The following is a 20,170-nucleotide window of genomic DNA, read 5'->3' as shown; positions in this document are numbered from 1 at the left end:
GCAGGTGAAAAATACACTTTATTTACAAGTAAAAACATTTAAAAATGCTGCCTCAGCTTCCCTGGGAGGAGCAGGAGGACCGGGCATGTTGGGAGGGTCCCACACACAGGGAGCAAAGGTGGTGGCCCGAGGGATGCTAAGTTTCACCTCTGTCCCTGTACCTGAGGCTGCAGAATATCCCTGGGGAGAGCTCAGCCCCTCCAGCTGCAGCCTGGTGCCAGCCCCTGCACCCCTGTGTGTTTCCAGCCCTCAACCTCTGTGCATCCCCGTCTTGGGTCCCGGAAGGGTTTAAGACGACAATGGCTACAGGAAGGGCAAAGGGGCCTTGCTGTGCCCAGGGCACCCCACAGTTTTCACTGGGATATGCAAGGCAGTCGTGTGGGTGGCCCCACCTGTTCATCCTCAGTGCTCCTGGGCCCTGGGGGGGCAGGAAGAGGTGACGGGGTGCAGGTGGGAGGCCAGGGCAGAGCCAGCACGCAGGGACTGGGGAAACCTCAGGATCGCTTGTCCGTGCGCGACTGGCGACTGGCCTGGAAAGGACAGAGCGAAGATGGGAGGTTAGGGACCGTGAACATGACAGCCCCATGCTGGGACCTGCTGCTGCCATAGCACCCCAGGGCCAGCAGGACTGTGCCCCTTGTCCCCACGGCCTGTATGAAGCCAAGGCAGGAGCTGGGGGCACTGAGCCTGAGCTCAGCAGCGTGCCCAGGGGCTCAGGCAGTGCCTACCTTGCCCTTTGGGGACTTGGCGGTGGCGATGCGGGACGAGCGGCGGGTGCCGCTGGAGGATGTGGGAGTGCTCCTCTGGGCGATTGCCCGGCGCAGCAGGCGCCTCCCCAGCTCCCTGGGGGTGTTGAGGATGCTGAACGCCATCGACTGGCGCCTCTGAGCCTGCAAAAGAGGGGCAGGACCATTAGCTCAGCGTGGGGCAGGACACAGGGGTCCCTCCTGATCCTTCTTTTTCCCTCTGAAGCTTACTGGTGTGGCTGGGGCTCGCTGCTCGCTGTCTTGACTGGCCTGGGAGCCACTCTGTGCACTGCGGTCCTGGGAGCTCTGGGGCCGTGGGAAGCAGCTGGTTGGCTTCTTGGACTGGAAAACAGGGGACCAGCTAGTACTGCCATCTGGGGGTCAGCCTGCTGTGGGGCTGGCAGCAATGAGGGAACTGAGGGGACACAGGGAGGGAATGTGATTGAGGGTTGATCCAGGGAAGGCAGAAGGCTCAGCCCTTCGCCTCTGGAATGGCCTCCTTGCCAGCACTGGGAGCATCACGAGTACCAGACACACCACTGGATGCTGGGAATACTGGGCACAAGAATCCAGGATCAGTGGGAACATGTGGCAAATAGGGGCCACAGTAGCTCCCTCAAACGCTGGAACCCATCTTGTGCCCAGTGGGAGCTGTGATGAGCTCCTTGTTCCCAGTAGGGTGCTGTGCTGGGGGACTGGGCTGAGCTCACCGGGGGGGTGTCAGGGCCCTGGTGGGTCTCCTCCGAGAGGCGCTTCCTCCGCTGTCGGGTGGTGATGCTGCCGGCCTGGCTGCTGCGCTGGCTGCTGGCAGCCACGGGCTGGGAGGACTGCCTTCTGCCACGCTGCAGCGTCTCTTCTGGGTCCCCCATCTTCACATCCTCATCCGTGATGGTTCCCAAGGAGGTGGAGGGCTGGGGAGAGGATGTGGGGATGTTGCTGAGGGCACTGTCCGTTCCCAGACCCCCTCCCAAACCCCAGTTCTGGACAAAGGGCTGCCTGACCTCCCCCTCCCAGCCCTTACCATGCTCTCTAGGGGGTAGCTGGTTTTCAGGTGGGGAGGGCGGGCCTGGTTCCGCCGCTGCAGCTCTGCAATGCGGTTCCAGTCATCCAGCTGCTCCGGCTCATCCTGGCACATGCCCAGCTTCATGGTGCTCTGGCCTAAATCCAAAGTAAGGAAGGGTCAGGGGGCTTCCAGGTAAGACCTGACTCCGCCAAGGCAGGGCAGAACCCCACAGCCAGCAGTCCCGGTGCCTTCCCCGCCCATACACACCGAGGCTGGAGCTGCTGGTCCGCTGCAAGCGCAGGGAGCTACGCGTGACTGGTCGGTACCCAGGGAGGCCCAGCAGTACTGAATGGCTAGGGCTCTTCTCTGGGGAGGAGGCTTCCAGCTTTGCAAGGGGTTCCTGGGAGGGGAAGCTGGTGAGGGAGCGGGTGGAGGCACCTGAGCGCAGACGGCCCTTAGCAGGGGAAGATGTTTTTGTGGACTGAGCCAATGGGATGTTCTTGATACAGACCAGTTCCTCAGGCTCTCCCTGTTTCTGGGAGAGAAAAATCCATAGATAGGTTTAGGTTGAACAGACCTTAAAGGTCATCTCCTTCCACTTCCCCCTTCCCTTGGCTGGGACACCTTCCACTAGACCAGATTGCTCTAAGCTGCATCCAGTCTGACCTTGAACACTTCCAGGTATGGGGCAGTCACAGCTTCTCTAGGCAACTTCACAGGGAAGAATTCCTTCCCAATATCCCATCTAACCCTGCTCTCTGTCAATGGGAAGCCACTCTCCCTTGTCCTGTCGCTCCAGGCCTATGTCCAAAGTCCCTCTCCAGGTCTCTTGGCGCCTCTTTAGACACTGGCAGGGGCTATAAGGTCTTCCTGGAGCCTTCTCCAGGCTGAACACCCCCCACCTTTTTCAACCTATCTCCAGAGTAGAGGGACTTCAGCCCTTGGAGAGCTTCTGTGACCTCCTCTGTCCTTGCTCCAGCAACTCCATGTCATTCTGATCTTGGGGCCCCAGAGCTGGAAGCAGCTCTGCAGGTGGGGTTTCATACGCAGAGTGGAGCAGAGGGGCAAAATCCCCACATTGCACTGCTACCCACTGTGCTGGGGGGGATCAGCTGAGGACATGGCTGGACTTTAGGCTGCCAATGCACATTAACAGGTCATGTTCAGCTTTTCAGTTCCCAGCCTGCTGGGTCCCTCTGCAGTGCTGCTCCTGATCCCTGCATTCCCCAGCAGGGGCCCCTTGCTCACATCTGTCATGGTGATGTTGATGGTGGTGCGGCGCCGGGCAGAGCGGGTCTTGCAGCCCGAGTCCAGCGAGAAGTCTGCCGGGAAGTTGGCGCTGCTCTGGAGCTGTGACCGTGTCTCAGAGAGGATGGGAGTAAAGTAGAGACTCTCCAGGGATGACTTGGTCCGGGGCAGCCGCTGAGACAGCAGTGACTCTTCGCTGTCTGACGGCACCACTGAGACTTCCAGCTGAGAGCTGGTAGCCTTCCTGCAGAGACAGGGGATGAGGGGAGCACCAGCAGGCTGACCAGACCATCGGGAATGGTGGATTTTTGAGGTGCTGGAAACAGACTGATTTGGTACCTGGAGGAGCTGAGCTGCTGTGCCTCATCAAGGCTATCAGTGCTCTGGTCAGCCACACTCTCAAAGGAAGCCTCATGTCCCTTTACTGTGGCAGTCTTCCCCTGGAACTTGCTGAGTTCCTGCACCTGAATGGGAAACAGGGAGGAATGGATGGATCTATCCTCCAAGTGAGGTGGTGATGGAAGTGAGGACAAGGAGGGTGAAGCTCAACTATGCCATACCCACCTGAGCTTCCAGGCTGCAAATCTGGCTGGTTAGATTCTTGCAGCTCATCTCAGACTCCTTGGCCTGCAGGATGCTCTGCTGTAGCTCCTTGGCCAGCCTCTCTGATTTGCTCTGAAGCTCTGTGTTCTCTTTCTGCAGGTTCTCCATGGCCTTCAGCTTCTCTGATAGCTCCTGGTTCTGCTGCTTCTTGGCATCATAATCTCTTTTTGCCTTCTCCATCTAGGATATAAAGCAGAGGAATCCTGTCAAGCTTCCCAGCAGCGTCAGGGACAGCAAGGCCATACTAGCCCCCAACATACCTGCCCTTTGTAGTGCTCAGCTGCCTGCTCCTTCTGGGTGAGCTGCACCTGCAGCTCTGCCACCTTCTCCTGATGGCTTCTGACTGCTGTCTGCAGCTCCCCTTCCAGTGCCTGTGGACAGGGAAGAGACTGGCTTAGAGGCAACCCAGGTGAGCCCCCTGGCAGCACTAACAGCTCCAGGGCTCAGCCCCCAGGCTTTTGGTCCCTCTTTACCTTAACTCTCTGCTGCTGGGTCCAGGTGGCCTTCTCATGCTGAGTCAGCTTTTTATTCAGCTCGTCCACCTGGAAGAAAGAACATGGCTTGGTGAGACCAGCTCCAGGCACAAAACTACCATCTTCCTGTGGAGGAGAACAGCCCCTCCTCTCTAGCCAGCTCTAGGGCACAATGAAGAAATTTCCTGCCACAGGGCGACTGCTCAGCACCACCCACTAGCAAGGAAGATCCCAGGACATGGCAAGGTGACAGTCACCCACCCCATGTTAATCCTTACAGCAAGGCTGGCTGCAACTACCCAAGCATAAGGAGCAGTCACGGGCTGGAACCAAAGCCCATGTTAAGTTCCCAGTGCCCAAGCACTCGCAACCTGGAGTCCCACAGGTCATCCAGCACTCTTGACACAGGTAGCTGGCTGCTGCAAGTTCTGGCCTGGCCATGCTCTCCCTGCTCCAGGGGATGCTTGAGGAGCCCTCAGCCCCCTGCTCATAGTCACAAGGTCTCTGCAGAGTCCTGGGCAGCTCTGGCCGGGACTGAACAGGGAAATGTGGCTTTTCCAGCATTGTTTCCCAAGTGCTAACTCCTACCACATCTGAGATCAATGCTGCTCTAGCCACATCTGGGCCATGCTGCCTGAGCACAGCTGTTCCTATCCATTGTGCCAAGAGCTGGGCCTTGATTAAAGCTGGGGGGAGAAGCCATCCCAGCACTGAGACAGTCCTATGCTGAGGAGCCCTGCATGCTCCTGGCAGCCACTTGCTGCATGTCCTGCCATGGGGCATGTGAGAAGCCAGGCCAAGTTGCAGGCATTAATGTGAGGGAGCAGGTGGCAAGATGGGAGCCCAGTTGCTGCTCCCTGGAGGTGAAGGTGCCCAGAGACTTGGAGCCAAGTGCCCCATGGCTGGGTCCATGCTGTGAACAGTTCACAGTACTGTACAGTCCACAGTTCACAGTACAGTACAGAGGAGAGGGTGGCTCCAGCAGGAAGTGACAAACAAGGAGGGCTGTGCGCTGTCACTGAGCAGCCAGCTCTTGGTGTGTGTTACCTGCTTAGTTTGGTCCTTCTGGATTATCTCCAACTGCTCCACCCACAAGCACAAAAAGCAGAGGTGAATACACCGCTGAGACATAGGCGGTTTTTCATACAATCACGGAGTCATTTAGGTTGGAAAAGCCCTCTGAGACTGAGTGCACTGCCAAGACCACCACTAATCCACGTCCACATGTCTGTTAAATCCCTCCGGGGACAGGGACTCTACCACTGCCATGGGCAGACTGTGCCAGGACTGGACAACCCTTTCAGGGAAGGAATTTTTTCCTAACAGCCAACCTAAGCCTCCCCAGGCACAACTTGAAACTATTGTCATGCCACTTGTTAACTGGCAGAACAAATTACCTGGGAGATCCCCATCTGGCTGCATCCTCTTTTCAGGGAGCTGTTTCACCCTTTCAGGGCAGAGACAATCCCCTCCTAGCCTCCTTTTCTCCAGGCTTAGCCCCCCTCCCAACTCCCTTAGCTGCTGCTTATCACACTGCTGCTCCAGATCATTCCCCAGCATTGCTGCCCTTCTCTGGAAACACTCCAGCACCTGAATGTGACAGTCCCTTTCACACCTAGAAATGTGTCCCACACCCCTAGTCCCTGTGCTGAGCAGGACATGGATTCAGGGGTGTGCAGAAGGCTGAACCACATCCCTTTTCCAGGAGGGTTCTCCCATCCACATCCCTCCTGCTGGGAGTGGAATTCCTACCTGACTTGTCAGTCTCTGCGTCTCTTCCAGGAGCTTCTTCCTCTCTTCCACGGCTGCCCCCTTGCTGCTCTCATACTCCTGCAGGGCCCGCTCCTTTTCTGCCAGCTGCTCCCGCAGCGATGGCACCTTGGCCGCTTCCAGCTTGGCCTGCGCTAGCTCACCTTGCAGCGTGGACACAGCTTTTGCTCTCTGCTCCAGGTCCTGGCGCTGCTGGCTTTCTAGGGAGGCATGTCTGGCCCGAGCACTGTCGAGCTCCTGCTGCAGAGCAGCCAGGAGCTGCTCCTTCTGCAGGCACTTGTCCTGGCAGACCTTTGCCTCCTGCCTCAGCTCATCCTCCCGCTCGCTCTGGCTGTGGCGGTCCCTCTTCAGGGCCTCAATGGTCATCCGCTGCTTCTCCATCTCGTCCTGGCACCGCTGCACCTCCACCTTCATCAGGGAGCACCTCTCGGCTGCACGGGAGGCTGCGGTGGCCATCTCAGTCTGCAGCACCCGCAGCCTCTCCTCCAGCTTCTTGCTCTTCTCCGACTCAGCCAAGATCAGGCGTTTCAGCTCCTTGCTCTCCCCTTCCTTCTCTTTCACCTGGTGATGGAGGATGGAGACCTCCTGCTCCAGGCTGCTGATCAGGGTGTTCTTCCTCTCCATCTCCTGGACACACTGGGACACTTGTTCCTTCCAGCTCTCCTTCTCTTGCACGGCAGAGCGGAGGGACACCAGCTCCTTCTCTGCAATCCGCAGCTGATCCATGGTGCCTTCCAACTCCTTGGACTTGAGCTTCTCCTGGGACAGCTGCTGGGAGACTCCCTCCAGTGCCTCAGCAGCTCTCTGGGCATCGGCCTCCAGCTTGGCCACACGCTGGGCTGCTGCTTGCTCTACCACAGCCATCTTCTCCTGAAGGGATGACATCTCGGCCCTCAGCTTCTGCTCCTCTTTCTCCTTCTCCTTTGCCCATGACTGAGCGCTGGACAAGTCAGCCTGGAGGCCAGCCAGCCGCTCTGCCTGGGCCTCCAGCACAGCCACCTTCTCCTGCTCAGCCTGCAGCTGCTGACAGGTCCGGCTGTGCTCCCGGCTCAGCGCCTGCATTTCCTCCTTCAGCCGCCTGCACTCTTCGTCCTCTCCTCGGGCGGCAGGAGAGGCTCCCACGGGCTGCTCTGGGCTCTCCTGTGACACCCGGCGTGTGGCCAGCTCCTTACCCTGCTCCGGCAGGGCTGGCTCCCGGCCCTGAACCAGCTGCTGTCTCTCTGCCTCCAGCTCAGCGATCCTGGCCAGGTTGCCTTCCAGGCACTCAGCTGCCCGTCTCTTCTCATCCTCCAATATTCCCTCAGTGTTCCGCAGGGATTCCTCCAGGAAGAGCAGCTGCTCCTGCAGGCGGCTGTTCTCCCGGGCCAGCTTGTCCCTCTCAGCCAGCCTCTGCTGGCTCTCCTTCAGCCTGCCCTCCAGCTCCTGCAGCTGTGCTTTCAGTGCCTCTGCTGCCACTCCCTGCTGCAGTTGGGCACCCAGCTCCAGGATCTGGGCTTCCAGTTCGCCCACCTTGTGGCTCAGCATAGCCTTCTCCTCATCCCTGGCCTGCAGCTGGCTGCTGAGGGATGTGTTGGCCTGCTGGAGCTGCTGCAGGGCAGAGTCCCTTTCCCGCAGGGCCTGCTCATGCTGGGCGCTCAGGGCAGCCAGCCGCTCAGCCTGCTCCTCGGCAGCCCGTGCCTGCAGGTCCCGCTTCAGCCTCTCCTGAGCCCGCTGGCTCTCGGAGAGGGAGCTCTGGAGGCTGGTGACAAGGCTGTCCAGCTGCTGCTTCTCCTTCTCCAGCTGCTGCTTCGCCTCCTCCAGCTGCAGTCCTTTGGCCATGAGGCTGGACACTTCCTGCTTCAGCTCCTCCAGCTGGCAAACAGAAGAGCAGGGAGACTCTGTTGGGTCTGACTCAGATAGTGCTGCTCAGTAGTACCCAAAACACTGCTGTGATATCAACACCTTTCCAGCTACCCATGCAAAGCACAGCACTGTGAAAGCTTCCAAGGGAAAATGAACTCTTAACCCCCACCCCCAGCAAGGGTCTGGGAGTGGGCACAATGAGGCCAAGTGACACAAATTAACCAAAGGGATATTCCACACCATATGATGTCAGCTCAGATATAAAAGATAAGGGACATGGGAGGAATGGAGGGCACTCATTATTTTAGTGTTTGCCTTCTGAAGCAGACACTACGCGAGCTGAAACCCTGCTTCTCAGGAAGTGTCTAAACATCACTCGCTGATGGGAACTAGAGATTTGCTTTTCTCTTTGCTTAAACACACACAAGCTTTCACTCTTTTTGCTTTAGTAAATTGCCTTATCTCAGCCTACTAGTTATTTTCCGTCTTATTTTTCTCTCCCCTATCCTGCTAGGAAGGGGAGTGATAGCAGAGCTTGGTGGGTGCCTGGTGCCCAGCCAAGGTCAGACTACTACTACAGGGACAAAACATGCACCCCCTAGGTGTTACTCAAGTTGTAGCCAACATGCTCACCAGAGCCCCACGTGCTGCATCCCACTGGGAGCTGCCCAGTGCCTGCCTTCCCTCTCATCACACCCCAAGGGCACCTCTTGCTTTTCCCTCAGCTTTGTGCCACTCTGCTCCCTTGGACCAAACACCTTCTTTTCACCATGCAGGAGATGCTCCCTTCACAACCAGTTCATATTGTGGCAGGCTGGGGAAGGCACTAGCTCCCTGGCAGCAGGATTTGCAAATTCAGCCCAAAAGGAGCTCTTCCAGAGTGCTCAGCCCCACATCCCCTATCCAGCAGCACAGAGCAGTAGGCTCTGCCCCACATGGCTTTGCCATGCCTCTCCTTGGCACCTGCTGCTCTCTCCAACTGGAGTCATCTACCATTCAAGCCCTTGAAGCTGCAGGAGCCCCAATGTACCTTCAAAATGTCTCCCATGACTTCTCCCTTCTCCTGGGTGCTGCATTCCTCCAGCTTGGCCAACTGCTCCTCCAGCATCGAAATCTTTCCCTGCAGAATCTCGATTTTCTCTTCAGAGCATTTCTGGTGACAGAGATGGGACTGAGCATGGGGGACAGACCAAAGAGCCAACCAACCAAGGACAGCAGCCTGTCCCACCCTGGGGAACCCTTCCTTAGTTTCAGGGAGAGGCTTCCCACAGGAGCTGACAGTTACACAGCTTCTCCCTGTGTGCTGGCAAAAATGGGCAGGAGGGCTCCTGGCTGCTGCACCCTGCTTGCAGTTGGCGTGTCCCCCAGCTGGGAGGGACAATGGGGAAGCTACAGGGCGGCACCCACCACTCCCCAAGCCCCCTGACCTTATCCTGCATGGCTGCATGCAGCTCCTTCTCCAGCTGCCGCTGCTTTTCCTGCGACTGTGCCATGGCACTGTTGTGCTCCTCTGAGAGCTCATTCAGGGCTCGTTGCAGCTGGACCATATTGCTGGCGATCTCCCGCAGCTGCCAATGAAAATCCACCCAGTCCAGAAGAGAGGCAGAGTGTGCCTTTGCTGCTCCCAAACTCCCCCACTCCCACTTCCCAAGAGCTGCAGCACACATGGGCATCCTGGCTTCTGGGTGTTCACCACATGCAGGCAGCTCCACCCAGTCACCATTCCCCCACCAGAGTTCCTATTTGGATCAGGATCCAGAACCCAAGGCAGGCTTGGTCACTGGGTCAAAGATGGCATTAGCAGAACCAGAAACATCCCAGCATCCAGCACTGCCATCAAACCCTCCCCCCAGGCTCCATCACAACCAGCTGGGCTGTGGGGACACGCAGAGGACACTGCACCTTGAAGGAAAGATCCCCATTCTCCTCGGAGAGCTGGTTGATTTTCCGGTCCATCTGGGCTTTTTCAGTCTTCAGGTCCTGGCACTGCCTGAAGGCCTCGTGCAGGCGCCCCACCAGGCTGTGGGAAAGGAGGTGCTTAAGGAGGCGGTGCATGCTGGCAGCAAGCAAGGATATCACCAGGGATCGTGCTGCTGGATATTGCCACGGAAACTAAAGGTTCCAAGGGATCTCCATGCCCTGCTGAGACTCTACCATCAACCCAGCTCTAAAACTGGGTCCCAACAGGTGGCAAAGCAGAGTACAGATAACCAGTCTTTGTGCTTTGCAGATGCCCAGCTGCTCCAAACTGAGAGCAGAGGCAGCTGTGGGACTCCAGCCACCCCCCTGCAAAGGGAAATAAGTGAGGAAAGGACAAAAAAAGACATGGCACTTCCAGTGGAGGTTGGGCAGCCTTCCTGAGTAAACAATGGCACAGGGACAGAGCAAAGACCAGGACGCAGAGTGACAGGTGATTTCAAGTGTGTGACATGGGATCAAAGTAAAGGCCTGGGAAATGGGCTGGAGTCAGGAGTTCCAGGATCACCCTGAAAGCTTCCCCTTTTCCAGGGCAGGTGAGACCCACAAGGGCAGCACACCCTTTTCACATAACAGGATTAACTGCTCCCATGCAGGATTTGGGTTAAGAGTGGGCTGTTAGAACAGGCTGCATGGTTTGGGACTGGATCTATGCCCACTGCAATAAAAATGGGCTGCAGGCCGTAACTGCCCCGAGGGCACAGGCAGCGTGATGGTGGCACAGCTATGTCAGGGGCTGATCCCACAGCGTGGGCAACAAGGGAGGAGGGGATTCTGCTCCTCTCTGGTGGGACCCCATCTGCAGAGCTGCCTCTGGCTCTGAGGTCCTCAGTATCACATGGATGTGGAGCTGCTGGGACAAGTCCGCAGGAGATACTCCAAGGGCTGCTAGAGCCCCTCTGCTCTGGAGACAGACTTGGAGAGACCTGGGGGTGTTCAGCCTGATGTTGAGAAGGCTCTGAGGACACCACAGAGCACCTTCCAGCACCTAAAGGGGCTCCAAGACAGCCAGAGAGGGACTTTGGACACCAGTCTGGAGTGACAGGACAAGAGGGAATGGTCTCCCACTGACAGAGGACAGGGTTAGATTGGATATTGGGCAGAAACTCTTCCTTGAGAGGGTGATGAAGCCCTGGCACAGGCTGTCTAGAGAAGCTGTGGCTACCCCATCCCTGGAAGAGATTCAAGGCCAGGTAGGAGGGGGCTTGGAGCAACCTGGTCTAGTGGAAGATGGCCCTGCCCATGGCAGGGTATTTCAGCTAAATGAGCTTTAAGTTCCCTTCCAACCCAGGCCCTTTTTTGATTCTGTGCCTGCTGTCTTGTCCCCAGCGGCAGAGGAACGAGGTTTGCTTTCTCCCCTGTTTCATGCACTGCTAGGGAAGAGACAGACAACATAGAGTCTGGGGATGTGGGAGTGACAAGATCCCACCTAGGAGGAAGGAGTGAATGCTCCTGGAGGATTACCTCTCATTCTTCTCCCTCAGCTCCTCCATTTCTTTGGGCTCCAGCAGGTCTTCAGCTTGTTTCTCATTGAGCTTTACCAAGCGATCAATCTGCTGCTGCATCTTGGTGATCTGAGCATCTGGGAAAGGGGGCAAGAAAGGGCTCATTACCAACTTTTCATGTCACCTGAAGCCCCCACAACAGCATTTCTGCACAGAAACCCTCTGCAGCAGGAGATCAAAGAGCCAGGTTACCAGTGCTGCTGCTCAGCATAGGTGTTGCTTCAGTCATGGCTTTTGTTGCCCACGATATATAAGGCAATACAAGATGGAAGAAGGAACCTGGAGTCTCACTTGTGGCATGGCAGGATGGAGCATGCATGGGCAGAGTTGTGGTGGGGTCACAAAAGAAAAGTCAGAGAAACAAGGGGAGATCTCTGTCCCAGAGCCCTCCCTGCACCCCAGGATGTGCTGGTACTGACCCTTCTCCATGATGAGCTTGTGATTCTCCACCACCTCCACCTCCAGCTCTTCCTGTTTCTTTCTCTCAAAGGCCAGCTGCACCTTGAGCCTCCGCAGCTGGAACTGGGGGGTCTGCATGATGTCCCCCATGGGCGAAGACGGAGTGCTGGGGAGGCTGCAGAGAGAGACACACACAAGCTGGATTATCCTGAGCCAGCCCAGGCCCCATGCAGCCAGACCCACTCTGCACCCCCATCTCTGGGACAGGCTCTCCTGCCTGCATCCCCAAGGAACTGCTGCCTTCAAAATCTAGGAACAAAACAGCACACATACAAAACCATTTCCATAAAGGAGGTAATATAAAAGCTGGTCTTCCATTGGAGGTCTCCAGGGGCAAATATGGAAAAATGCCTCCACTGAAGACATGGTTTAGTGGTGGCCTTGGCAGAGCCGAGGGCATAGTTGGACTCGATGGTCTCAGAGGGCTTTTCCAGCCTGAACGATTCCATGATTCTAAAAGGAGCTGGAGCCCAAGCTCACCTCCATCATCCATCCCCACATCATGCCAGAGCAACGTGCAGCAGGAGAGCACCAAGGCAGAACAGGGCATTCTGGGGAGTCAGTGTGCAGCCTGGCTACACCTGTGGGTCCCAAAAGCTGCACCACCCACCCCTCCCTCCCTCCATTTCCCCTGGCAGCCAGAAGGCAGGGCACATACTTGGTGCTGGGGAAGGAGGCGATCTTCTGCAGCTCCAGGAAATGCACCTCTTTCTTGTAAGGGAGAGAGAACAGTGGGGAATGTTCCTCAGAGCTGCTGCTGGACACACTGGACAAGGGTGCCTCTGCAGGAAATAAAAAGGGAGAAGAAGGCTGCCATCTTTAATATCTAAGAGGCTGAGCAGCTAAAATCTCAGGGGGACAGGAACCACAAATTCCAGTAGGGATGGAATAGCCAACTGAGGAAGCCAAAAACCTGCCCTACATCCTCATCCCTCCTGCTCCACAGGCCTTCCCCAGCAACTCTGCTTCCACAAGGCTGTCAGCATCCCACCTGCTCCTCTCCCCCAGGGAAAGGCTGAGGTACTGCTGAGTAGGAAGAGCCAGCAGGTCTGAGGTAGCCCTAACTCTTGGGAATTTACAGGGGACTGTTTTGTAGCTGAGCACATCTGGGTTGTGCAGCTGCCTTTACAGCTGGGCAGCTACAGCAGCATAAACAGGAGGAAAAGCCAGGGCAGCACTTACCTTTCCTCTGCAGAAATGGCTCCAAATTCTCATTCAGGCACTCCTCGTTATCCAGCACAAATTTGACAATTGATGCCAGTTCAACCTGTATTGGAGGAGCTGCAGAGTTAGTGGCTCTGCTGCAGGTCACAGGCAACACCACAGCAGGCGTGGGGCAGCTCCCTGCCTGCCTGTGCTGCTGCCCACACTTGCCTGCCACAAGCTTTTGATAGCCCAAAACCACCAGTGAGCACCACAGTGCCCACTCCACACCGCCTTTCAGTGAGACCCAGGAGTGCAAGTCCCAGAGTACCTTCCCCCAAAGGAACTGCTGCTTCCCCCTGCACCCCAGATCCAGAGGAGGAACCCCAAAGGGATTACCTGGGTCTTGTAGTCAAGTTCATTCCAGTCCCCAGAGTCCTTGGAACTCATGGAGGTGTGATACAGGAGCAGCACGGCCACCTGAGCAAGGCAGGAAAAGCATGAGTAACCCCAGGCCAGTCCCAAGCACATTGGTGCCATCTGGGACTAAAACACACCACACAGTTACCTTGGCCAGGGCCAGCTCCTCTCCATCCAGGAGTTTCTGTGCAGAGACAAGGTTTTCTGCAGCCACTTTGTGCCGGCAGTGCTCTGCAACACGAAGCAGAATTCCCAGTCACACAGGAGCCACTGGACACACTGCCTCCCCTGAGGTGGCACTCATGGCCAGGAGGGCACTGGAATGCATCCCCAGGGAGAAGGGACATGGGGCAGGATGGGCTCCAGAGCTGAGATCCCTGTGGTCAGCCTTGGCCATTAGCTCTAACCAACTTTCATTCCCCTCCCTGGAATCCCACCCTAAATCCCAGCTTCCCCACCTTGGCATCTCCCCCAACATCAGCACAAACAGAGAGCTCCATCTCTGGATGGGATATGAGGTGGGATCGAGTCTTCCCTCAAGGAAAGACTGAACAAGAGTGAACCAGGAGTGAACCCATATGTGATAACACACTGAACAAGAGTGTGAGATATTTCCCATTTCCCCTCCCAGGATTTCTGCTTGGGTAAAGGTTTTCAACTGGGATTTGAAGAGCAGGTACCCAACTAGGAAAACTACTCCAGGCAGCATCACCAGAGCAGCCACTGGCACCCTGCCCTTCACATCCAGAACCTCTTTTGCTCTGAACCCGGGGTCTGATAAGGATTTCCGTCTGGAAGTTTCCCCTTCCACAGGCTGCTGCAGGAAAGCTGCTGGCACCTCACAAAGATGCTGATGTGGGGTGAGGGGGTCACTTTGTGGAGAGGAAGCTGCAGACAGCAGCCCAGACTCTCTCAGAGGTCAGGGGCACCAAGCAGGGGCAGTCACTTTCCCCAGCACCAGCGGAGGGTCTTACTCTGCAGGAAACCATGGATGAAGGAGATCCTCTCTGGCAGTGGTTGCTCCAGCACAGACTCCCCCTCCTTGCTCCCGTGGCTGGAAGAGTGCAAGACTTGCATTAACTCCTTCTGGAGGGATTAGACCAATGCTGAGGTTTGTGCAGCAGGGTTTGCTGAGCCAGGGCTGGCTCTGGGGCACTGCTCTGCCTTCTGCCCCCACACCAGGGCCAGCAGAGCCAGGACCAACCACAGGAGGGGAATCCCCCAGAATCCCCCTGCTGGAGCCAGGCAGCCAACACCCCCTGGCACTGCTTCCCATTCTGCCTGCCAGCCCCAGCATCCAGCACAGCACAGGGAGCTTGTGGTGGCCCCACTGGCTGGGAAGCACCACAGGGGCCAGTCCGTGCATGCAGCCTCGGGCTTTTCTTGCTGGATTTTGGGAAGCTGAAGCTTCCTCTTGCACTTATTTGTGACTACACTCTTCCTGAGCAGCCACCAGTTCATGGAATATCCTGAGTTGGAGGAGACCCACAAAGGTTATTAAACCAAACTGCAGCTCAGAAATGGCATGCCCAAAACCCACACCAATCATGCTTGACCAGCACTGCTTCAGTACTGTCTCTTACTCCCAACATGCCAAAAACAAGAACCTGGCCTGGGACAGGGGCTGCCACGAGGATTTGCTCCTCCTCACAGACTTCCTCTTGTGCCACCAGGAGCTCTCAGATCAGCCAGCTGCTGTGGCAGCTGCCCTGCTGCCACCCCCCTTTATCAAGCAATGGCCAGGCCTCTTTAGAGAGCACACGCCACCAGGATCCCTGCTAATCCCAGCTGCAGCACAGAGCCAGGAGATTAACCAGGTCTGACTAAATATATCTGTGGTGCAGGCAGCTCCTTCCTCCCCACCCACTGCAGGCAGATCCCTGCTCCAGGCAGGCTCTCCTTACCCTGTGCAGGAGGTAATTATAGGAGACAGGCTCCCAGTGAGCCTCCCACCGGAAGGGTTTGAAAGCAATGCACGGCAGCTTCACACCCTCTCCATTTGTTTTTGTCAGCTCCTCAACCACCAGGCTTTGTCCCACCTCTGATGCCCATTATGGCCTGTAGATTTTAGTTGCCCCTTGCTCCCAGGGAACAAACACAATTCCTGAAGGAGGCATTCCTCCCACCCCTGCCCAGCCACCTCAGGTCCCAGGGCAGAGCACACAGGCTCCATCCTGACCACACCATACTCAGCAGCAGCCTGACAAGGCAACAGAAGCACCTCATGAGGCAGAAATTGTCATGCTTTACACTGCTTTCCAGATACAAGGCTTCCTCAGGATCCCAAGGCTGCCACTCAGGAAAAGTTGCTGGGTGTTCCCTCATCAGAGAGCACCAACAGATATGGATAATCACCTGTGCAGCTGCAGGAACCTTTGTGCCACTGGCAGCAGCACTCAGGTCTTTTCTACAACGCCAGGAGTGAACCCAGATGTTAAGTGCCAGATGTGATAACAGGTCTCAAAGGACAGGAACTCTGACCAAAACATTCCCTGGGCAGCTCTGTGGTACCCAACAGCTCTGCAGGCAGACCCCAGCTGTGCAGTGCCATAGAGGAGATGCAGATCCCAGCATCTCATAGGCCAGAGAAGGAATAAATACCCCACACCCCCACTCTCACCCTGCCCAAGACAGGAGCCCTTAGCTCCTGGGGGCTGAGGCCATGGCTCCAGGGACAGCACAGTCCCAGCTGTGTGGTCTGAAATGTGCACAGCTCCCCATACTCACATTTTGTGGATAATTCTGATGAAGACACTGCAGTCCTGGAGCTGGGACAGATCATTGACGGGATCAGGACAAACCTTGGTGCTGTTCACCTAGAAATGGGGTGGGACAGTCAGAAACCAAGACAACACTGTGCTGTGCCACTCACCACCTCCAGTCCTGGCAGGGGACAGCAAGATTGGTCTGGGGGTGAAAGTAAATCCACCCCTTTAAATCACCCCTTCCCAGGGAACAGAGGAACACGATCCCCACAGCTCCACATCTGGGAGTCTGGCACAGGTCCCATTTATCACACTGCTGGAGCCCTGTTCCCTGGAGAGGCTGAGAGACCTGGGGGTGTTCAGCCTGAAGAAAAGAAGGCTCCAGGGAGACCTTAGAGTCCCTGCCAGTGCCTAAAGGGACTTTGGACAAAGGCCTGGAGTGACAGGACAAGAGGAAATGGCTTCTCACTGATAAGAGAGCAGGGTTAGATGGGATATTGGGAAGAAATTCTTTCCTGTGAGGATTGTCCAGAGAAGCCATGGCTGCCCTATCCCTGGAAGTGTTCAAGGCTAGGCCGGATGTGGTTTGGAGCAAGCTGGTCTAGTGGGAGGTCTCCCTGCCCATGGCAGGGCATTCCAGCTGAATGAGCTTAAAAGCCCCTTCTAACCCAAACCATTCTCGGAGTTTTCACTTGGACACAGGAGTGCTTTGTGAGACAGATCCAACAACACCTTTACAGTACAGCTGCTGCCTGCTTCAGGCTCAGCTCCATCTCCCAGGCAGTCTCCATGACCAGACCAAGCCATTCCAGCATTTCTGGTTGCTCAACAGGAAGGGTGAGCAAGGCTTCTCCTGCAAACACCCACCTGCCCAGGAACAGTAGGAACTGGACTACCCTAGGGCCTGCCCCAGCCACAATCCCTCCTGTGACAAGCCCCAGCATCGAGCCTCAAAGCTGGCAGCAGTATGTCCCACCCATGCAGCGAGCTCCAGCACAGGAGGGGGGACTTACCCAAGCCAGGAGAGCAGCAACTCTTTCACCATGAAGTGACATTGTGGCCAGCCTATCAGGTTCCTGCACAGACCTAAAAACATCAACAAAGGGGGAGGGGGCATAAAAAAGGTAAACTGTAGTAACTATGTTACTAAATTACTTGCACCCAGCACCAGGCATTTGTGCCCACCAAAGAAGGATGTGTCCCTGCATCTGGCCAGCTGTGCAGGAGCAGCCAGCATCCTCCTGCTTCCCCACAGGTTCAGAGTGGAGAGCAATGATGAGCAGCAGCCTTGTCCACTCCCACAGATTAGGATTCTGACAAGGGGTCAGTGGAAAACTGCTGCTCAGGCTCCTCATTCTCCTGCTGTGCCTTCCTCCCTCCCTCACCTGCAAATGTCACTAACATTTCTAGCCCAGCAAGGCAGTGGCCAAGCCATTGAAGAGCTGCCAGCTCCCCTTCCACTGCTGCTAGTGAAAGAACCACCTGCTGGGGGCACAGGGAGCTCACAGCTGCATTGGGTGGGAGCGGGGATGAGCTGCCCTGACGGGATCTGGGATCACTGCCAGGTCCCCTTCACAGCGACCTTTGCCTCCACGCTGGCTGCCCCCGGTGCCACCCTGGCAGTCTTCCACGGGAGGGGACTGCTGGGAGCCAAAAAGTCACCCAGATGAGGACGGGGCTCCTCAGCCTGTATTATTGCACCTGGACACCCACACCTTGACGGGCCAGGAGCCTGGCTGGGATCTGCAGCTGCCCAGCAAACACGAGCTCCCGCTGCCGTCAGTCCAGCTGGGACACATGGGATCCTCAGCAGGACAGGTCCTCCCTCCAATTTGGCAAAAACCCAGCTCCCTGTCCCAGGGCTGGGTCACTCAGCAACTACTGTCCCTCCCCCCGGTGGCACAGCCAAGACCTCTCTCTAAAAATCCACCCAAAGGCACCGGGCAAAGCATTCGTGCAGCGCTGGATGGACAGATCCTGAGTGAAAACCGTGTCCCACCAGCGTCGAGCTGGGTTTTACCAGAACCAGTCTGCGAACACACTGGTGCCTGGTGTGAGATCTGCACGGGCAGGCAGGGCTACCCGCTCCTGCCGCGCTCCCAGCCTGGCCCGTCACTGGTGACACGGGCCACCCTGAGCGCCTGAGACAGCGCCATGACCCTCCGTGAGGACGTGCCATTCGTGATGGCAGGCGGGAAGCGGTCGGGAGCCCGCCAGCGGCCGTGAGCGCCTTCCAGCTGCATCCCCGCCGAGAGCAACTGCAGGGGAGCGGCGGGGACCGGGGAACGAGCTCCGGAGGTGGCGGCGGCCGCGGCGGCATTGTCCTTCCCCTCCTTCCCTGCGCCGCTCCGGTCACAACACGGCGTTACGCAAGCCCGCGCTCCGGAGCACCCGCCGTGCCAACGCTCCGGGGGACGCAAAGCCCGCGGGCCCCGCGCTGTCCCGGGCCAGGGTCCGGCTGCGGGAAGCACCCAGGCGGGGTGAGCGAGCCACGGCAGCCCCCGGCACGGACGGGCCCGCAGCAGGCGCGGGGCAGAGGGGGAGAGCAGCCGCCGGCCCGAGCGCCCGGATGTTGGCGAGCCCGGCGCGGCACCCGCGGCCCCGGGGACCCGCACCCCTCCGGGGCTGGGGAGGGGCCGGGCCGGGAGCCGTACGCTGCGGCGAGGCGGCGGAGCTGGGCGAGCTGAGCTTCGCCGCCCCCGCCTCGCTCCCCCCCCCAGCCCCGTGGAAAACAAAACAAGGAAGAGGCAGAAAGTCTTTGTTGGGGCCTTACCGGGGCCGCGCGACCGTCGTCGGCTCGCTGGGGTTAATCCGCCATGAGCACTGGCAAGCCGGGAAGGGCCGGGGAGCCAGCAGCCACGCACAAAAGAAAGTTGTTGAGCTTCTCTTCGGCGGGGCTGGCAGGCGGCGGTTCCCCTTCCTGGCCCTGCGCCACCCCACGTCACCGCGGCGGGGCCGCGCTCGTTAAAGGCGCACGGCACAGAAACCTCCGGCGCCTCGCCGCGGGGAGGGAAATCGTCCGAGCCTGGACGCGCTCACTGCCGTCACCCAGCCCAGGCCGAGGGACGGAGAGCTGAGCCGGTGGGGCCGGCACAGACCCGCTCCCGGCCCCAGCGCAGCTCAGGGAAGCCAGAGCTCGGCAGAGAATGGCCCCCGATGCTACGTCTCCCTCTAACCTGACTGGAGTCACATCCAGCTGACCCCTGAATATCTACCCCCGATACGCACACACCCCGCGGCCATAGATTGAACGGAAACCGGACCCTACGGGTCACCAGCTAGACCAGGGAGGAGTCAGGCGAGGAAGGGACGCTCACCCCTCGCTGCTGTTCTGGAGACTCTCGGAAGTCATCTCCGCAGCGCCTGGGCTGCCTCAGGAGGCTCAGGGCCGCAGGATGGGGCCGTCCCAAGCACGGCACAGGAAGGGCACAAGGAGAAGGTTCTTTCAAACCGGCGCTGGGGGCAGCAGAGGAACTCGCAAGGAGCGCGGCCGCCGAGTGCCGCTGGCGAAGGTTCCGACTGTGCCAAGCCCCGAGAAACGAAGAACCACAAGCCCGAGCCACAGCGCTCCGGCCGCGACTGCCCCGTCCCTTAGGGACGGGGACGCCGCTGAGCTTGGCCCGAGACGGAGGCTGTGCCACACGCGTGCCCCGCACGCCCGAGGGTTCCGCTCCTTGCCCACCTCAGCACAGGTCGAGCCCAGCCTCGCTCAGCGGCCCTGAGCGCCCGCCGAGGGAACCACCGGGCCCCCCACCGCAGGTCACCTCAGCTTTCCCCGTACCGTGACCGTGGCTGGGGATCGTCTTCGGCTTCGGTGTCGCCGGGGCTCCAGCAGTACTGACGATCCTCTCCCACACCGGAGCCACCAGGGCCCGGGCCGGGGCCGCTCTTATTCGAACGGCAGCGCCCGCCCCCGCTGCTGCCCATTGGGCACCGCCGGGCCGGGGGCGTCACGCGGGCGGGCAGGCCGCGAATCGCGGCGTTCGGCTCTCGCCTTGCACCGGACAGGACAGCGCTTGGCCGGTCCCCGGGACCGTGGGCTACCTGGGGGACACGTGCAGCAGTCCAAGCCAGGGAAGCCCTAGTGTTGGGGGGGTTATAGGGCTGCCTGGGGCCAAGGAGAACACAGGCAGGGGCCACCCGTGAAGGTAGAGTGACACAGATGGGACCACGGGGGTGTGCGAGAGTGTGGGTCTCAAGCCCCCAGTCAGAGGTGGACACATGACGGGGGGTTGTGTGGGGCCACACAGAATACTGGAAGCCCACAGTGAGTCAG

At 58.2% G+C, this 20,170-nt stretch overlaps 1 protein-coding gene across 2 annotated transcripts; it reads right to left on the bottom strand.

Annotated features, from left to right (window-relative positions):
- Positions 1-19,738, bottom strand: NUMA1 (nuclear mitotic apparatus protein 1). Of its 2 annotated transcripts, none has more exons than XM_059466102.1 (25): positions 19,676-19,738; positions 16,908-16,980; positions 15,917-16,005; positions 14,164-14,243; positions 13,338-13,420; positions 13,169-13,249; positions 12,809-12,893; positions 12,285-12,408; positions 11,587-11,741; positions 11,127-11,244; positions 9,588-9,705; positions 9,113-9,253; positions 8,716-8,838; positions 5,826-7,694; positions 4,074-4,142; positions 3,861-3,971; positions 3,562-3,780; positions 3,337-3,461; positions 2,998-3,241; positions 2,017-2,284; positions 1,768-1,904; positions 1,457-1,657; positions 978-1,088; positions 729-890; positions 1-530 (listed from the first exon to the last, which is right to left on the bottom strand). In XM_059466102.1, exons 2-25 carry the CDS (start codon positions 16,947-16,949, stop codon positions 495-497), a joined length of 4,791 nt encoding a protein of 1,596 aa, XP_059322085.1. In that variant the 5' UTR covers positions 16,950-16,980; positions 19,676-19,738; the 3' UTR covers positions 1-494. The 2 variants fall into 2 exon arrangements, with proteins under 2 accessions (XP_059322085.1, XP_059322084.1); XM_059466101.1 differs by lacking the exon at positions 19,676-19,738 and adding an exon at positions 18,668-18,790.
- Between the last annotated feature and the right edge of the window lie 432 nt (positions 19,739-20,170).

The sequence above is a fragment of the Ammospiza nelsoni genome, chromosome 2, assembly GCF_027579445.1.
Source record: "Ammospiza nelsoni isolate bAmmNel1 chromosome 2, bAmmNel1.pri, whole genome shotgun sequence".
NCBI lineage: Eukaryota > Metazoa > Chordata > Aves > Passeriformes > Passerellidae > Ammospiza > Ammospiza nelsoni.
Note: the sequence above shows the minus strand (reverse complement) of the source record. Positions and strands in the feature narration are given on the sequence as shown.